The sequence below is a fragment of the Pseudopipra pipra genome, chromosome 1 (assembly GCF_036250125.1).
Source record: "Pseudopipra pipra isolate bDixPip1 chromosome 1, bDixPip1.hap1, whole genome shotgun sequence".
In the NCBI taxonomy this organism is placed as follows: domain Eukaryota; kingdom Metazoa; phylum Chordata; class Aves; order Passeriformes; family Pipridae; genus Pseudopipra; species Pseudopipra pipra.
This window is the reverse complement of record NC_087549.1, coordinates 110906634-110911634: the sequence shown is the minus strand read 5'-3', so window position 1 is coordinate 110911634 and position 5001 is coordinate 110906634. Positions and strand designations below refer to the sequence as shown.

At 39.7% G+C, this 5001-nt stretch overlaps 1 protein-coding gene across 1 annotated transcript; it reads right to left on the bottom strand.

Annotated features, from left to right (window-relative positions):
• Positions 1-507: 507 nt before the first annotated feature.
• CCR4 (C-C motif chemokine receptor 4) lies at positions 508-4170 on the bottom strand. Its single transcript, XM_064671179.1, has 2 exons — positions 3524-4170; positions 508-2337 (listed from the first exon to the last, which is right to left on the bottom strand). Exon 2 carries the CDS (start codon positions 2319-2321, stop codon positions 1251-1253), a length of 1071 nt encoding a protein of 356 aa, XP_064527249.1. The 5' UTR covers positions 2322-2337; positions 3524-4170; the 3' UTR covers positions 508-1250.
• Positions 4171-5001: the final 831 nt, after the last annotated feature.

Here is a 5001-nt window from a genome sequence, read left to right as displayed (position 1 = left end):
GCAGCCTTGGCTACAGCAGGCACCTTGTTATTGACAATCTTAGAAAATAAAACTCATCCTATTGAATGGCTGTTGTCCAGCAAAAAGACACACCAGAAATGTCTTCTAATACATATTTTTGAACTCTTGCTTTGTATGCCACCACATTACTGATTTTTGCCTGTTTTTTAATTAATTTTATGCCAAAATCTAAACACTGCTATGTGAGTTTCCTTCCTGTTCTGGATCTCTGATTAATATCCTGTAGATCTGTGAGCAGCTACTGGGGGATCACACTGTTGCATTTTGCTGTTATCAAATGCAAGGATTTGTGTGGTTTCTAAGTTATCACAGACTGATTGTGTTTCTACACAATCTCTGTTTTTACTTTCTTTCATTTTGCCATATAAATCTCCAGTGAATGACAACTGAGTCTTGGGGTTAAGTACTTTTGGAACAAAGAACATTCACTTTAAAATAAATACTTTTAAAAAAGATACTTCAAATTTATTCACACATGCTGCAAAATAAGCTTTTTAAAACAGTTTTATTAAAAAATATTTAAAACTTTTTTATGTTAATAAAAGTACAGAATTCCTATCCTGAATTACAGTAATTCAAAATGCCTATATATATGCCTATGTATAGGCATATATGCCAACCTAAGAAAAAATGCGTCTACAACACAATATAATGGCTTTGCACGTTTGTGCACATAAAGAATATATTTTGTGTCCTTTTTCTTAATGTCAGAGGGTGTATCCTCCCCCTCAGATGAAACATTTAACAGTAGCAAGTACTGTTAATGGCTCCCTAAGAGTCATGAGTGAACAAGTCCTACACAGATCAACTGTAGAATAAAAAGATATGGTAATAACCATCCTTCTTGAATAAATGAATTTATTTTCTGAGTGTATGTGCTGATGACAAGCTGCTGTCTCGCCTCTGCCCATCCATCCAGCCCAATGTCTTGATGCTGGTGAAAGAGAAGCCACCTGGCATGGTGCCCTGCAGAGAGCTGAGGCTGCTCTTACAGCTGAGCAGTGATTTGTAATCGCAGCAGAGAGAACTTGCATGTCCCTCTCCTGTGTTTCACATTTAGGACACCTTCTGTCATAGTATTCAGAAAATCTAGAGGCAGAAATAAAGCTGAAGTAAGTAATTACACAGCAGTAGCTTATTGTTAAATGCATCTGCATTTGCTTAGCTTTTCAAAGTTCCTGCTTTTGTCAATTGCTTGCTGGTGAGTTCAGTGGCTGGTCTGAAACACATTACAGAGCATCTTGATCCCCCGTAGACTGTGTGTGGAATGAACTTGTAGACTCAGTGAGGTAAGTGATGTGAACTCCACACCACTTGCAAACATACCCAGGTAAATGCCAGTTCTTAAAGAGCATCTTCAGATACTTCTTAAATTTTTCCCCCATGAAGAAGTAGATGACTGGATTGAGGCAACAGTGAAAAAGGCCAAGGATTTCTGTTACCTGGAAAGCATAGTCCAGATTCGTGCTCACTTGACAGTCTCTAACGACTCCCGTAGTTTCCAGCAGTTGTAAAAAAATAATGATGTTGTAAGGGGTCCAAAAACAGAAAAACACAATCATGACAGCAAAGATCATCTTCACAGCCTTATTCTTTTTCTCATTTCTACAGTGAACTAATGTTTTAATGATCATGGAGTAGCAAAATGTCATAACTATAAAAGGGATTAGGAGCCCTAAAATGTTGATTTCCAAAGTGGAAAAAAGTTTCCATGTTGTGAAATTGCCTGGATATCTCAGCTTGCAGGTAGTATAATTATGTTCATTAAAAGACTCTCTAAATACAAGCTCAGGAACAGAGGCCAAAAAAGCTACGAGCCATATGACAAGGCTAGTAATCAAGCCATGGAAGGCAGTCCTTGCTTTCAAGGAAAACACTGCACGAACAATTGCCAGGTATCTGTCTATGCTCATAAGCATAATAAAAAATATACCACTGTAAAACCCGACCAGGTAGATCCACGAAATGATTTTACACCAGGGAGTTCCAAAAACCCATTGGTCTAGCATGAAATAAGACCAGAACGGCAAGGATAAAACAAAGAGCAAATCTGAGATGGCGAGGTTTAGCAGGTACACATCAGTCATGCTCTTCAGCCTCTTGTATTTGAAGAGGACCACAACGACCAGAATGTTTCCAGTGAGCCCGACCAGGAATACTAGGCTATACAGAACCGGTAGGAAGGAGGCTGAAAACCTCCTGACGCTTTCCTTACTGCATGGCTTTGGAGCATCGTTATAGTTATCATAATATTCATAGAAGGTTGAGAGATCAGGGGACTCTGTACTTGCAGAACTCATGCTTTTTCCCCAGTTCCTGAGAAGGAAAGAATATGAAAATGTCAGTGACTTTCAGTGCGTCAAGACTGTATGGTTACTCCACAGCCCTGAATCATGAGCAGTGACTGACTTACAGTTCCCATGCATGTCTCATTACAGGTTCTCAGACATTATGTAAGCATTATGGGATGCATGTGCATGCTTGCAGAATGTACTGTCCTCGACATGCATGTGCTTAGTCCTTGCGGCACTGTGCAACTTGGATGTCAAGCACACAACGCGACACTGGATGAGAGGAAAGCAAATGGGAATGAAAGACCACAGATATCAAATCAGAGAGGGTTTAAGTCCTATGTGGAGTAAAGTAAAAAGCAAAGCCACTGTTGATAGCAGTTCAGGATTTCACCCACCTTTCCCACGAGGCAAACATCACCGTAAGAAGAAAGTAATAAAAATGCATCAGACTTTTCCAATGAAATTATACTTACTGAAAGCTGAAATGAGTTTTGTGCTGTCTTCAGTAGCTAAATGACTAACAGGAATTTGTCATATGTATGCACTTTTCTAATAGGCGGATACAGAGTTTTAAGTGATGTTACTTTGAGGTAACTTGCACACCATACGAATTTATTGTTGATGTATCACTGTGTGTGTTATTCACATCACAGCAAGTGTCATTCTTTTAGCCTGACATATGAGAACTCTAAGCCTGAGCTATGTTCTTCCCCTTTGTCCTTATTTTTATGAATAGAAAGCAGAAGAAAAGTGAGTTTCACTGCTTTACTTGTCTTTACTTTGTACATTGCTGCAACATAACAGCAAACATTGACTATCCTTAACCTGACCCATCCTGTGTAGTCCCAAGCATGACAACTTTGCAGCCTACAACTCTGTTCTATTATACACAGTAAGAACTGAATCTGACTTAAAAGGACAAAATCATTTGACACCAATGGTCTAGAGATGACAGCTTTGCAACAACTGTTCCCAGACATACCTGAATCTAATCTAGGTTCAGTATAATATACTCAAATATTTAAAACTGAAAAACCTATGATCACAGAATTCACATATACCCACTTCTGATGATGCAAGAATTCTTAAAAGTGCTTTAAAAATTACCCGAGCAGCTAAAAAAGGTAAATGAAAAAGCATTACATTCACACACATCATGAGTGTACATGATACACAACTGTTTCAAAATTGCATTTTATGAATTTTACCTTTTCTCCTCCTTTCTTCTCAGATTATGTAAAGAAGCTTCTTTGCTGTAAGGGTGCAGAATCACTTGCTTCTCACCAGGTAGCTCTGCCAGGGAGGTGTTACCCACACAGCAATATCCAGCAGCTGCAAAAAGCAGATGTCACTAGGTAGCTGTGTCTCATAGCGGAAGCTTCCGACTTCCTTACAGATTGTATCACAAGTGCTTCTTTCCTCAGTGCTCATCAGAGATAGTCCCTTTAAGTCAGAAAGAGAATTAAACACATAATGTTTAAGAAAATGCAGATTCCAGCGAGGGCCTGATTACTGAGTTAAAACAGCTTCATCTTATCCAATAATCATTAAAATAGATGTCACTAAAAGCAGCTCTCATTTAACAGAAACCTTGTTCTTTCTTACGGGTTGTAAAGTGCATCTTAGAAAAAAATAATCAAAGGATCGTTTGTAGTGAGCAGAGGGGAGGCAGGCACTTGGTGGGTGTGTGGGAGGTGTGTTTCTAGTTCTTCTCTGACAGATAACTAATTTTGCAAGTTGCACTATGTAATTGTATAAGAAAAAAGCTGTATAGATACAGTGTAGGGAAGGCTCCTTTTAATCACTGTTGTTTGATCTTCCTAACCCCTACTTATCTTACTAAGAAAAGAAACAAAGGCATGTTAATTCATGCTGCCTTTTTGCTTGATGTTTCCTGTAGTGGGTTTTATATACAGCAAATCTGCCTCCTACCACTGACCTGTACACACTGTAGCAGCAGTCAGAATATCAGATAAGAAGTAGGATGTGCGCATGCGCACGTGTGGTCTGAGGGCAGAGGGTGCTGAGGTTTACTGTGGTTCTTTGTCACAGCAGAAAGCTCAGCAGCTTCTATGAATTTCTGCTGAGAGTGTGGTGGGCCCTTATTTGTCTTTTGGGGGATCCTGGGAAGGGAGAAGAGACCACAGAGAACATGTGTTAGTCAAACGGGATGGTTTTGAGTTCTGCCAGCAGACCAGCTGTGCTAGTAGCTGGCAGGTGCTGTTCTGCTCTGTATCCCAGAAAAGGCCAGCCAAGCAGAAGTGTAAGCCATTTCTCAACAGGGGAGCCTGCTTTCTTTTTAGCAGGAGAAACTGAAGACACACAATGAGAAATAGAAACACGAAAGCTACAGGAGGTAGTTGGGAGGGTAGGAAGAATCAGAGAGAGATCTCAGTCCAGAAGAGACTACATGTTTTCTAGTTCATTCTCTGGTGTTATTCCAGATACAGGTATAGCTTTTGCTCAGTTATGCTATTTGCTGCTACCTCATATACCTCTGACACTGCTACTCTGCCCAACAACTTACATTTGGCTGAAGAGTTTCTTCCAGAAAAGCTTGCTGTGAAGACAGCATGTGATGTGAAGACAGCATGTCATCTACTAGTTTCACATTTTGCCAGAATAAAACAATTGTATGGGAAGGAGCTTCTCAATCATCTTTCAAAATTTCCGTATGTGGAGATTT

What these genes read in the sequence shown, in the direction of transcription:
- CCR4 (XM_064671179.1), bottom strand. Translation starts at nt 2,321, where the DNA reads ATGAGTTCTGCAAGTACAGAGTCCCCTGATCTCTCAACCTTCTATGAA.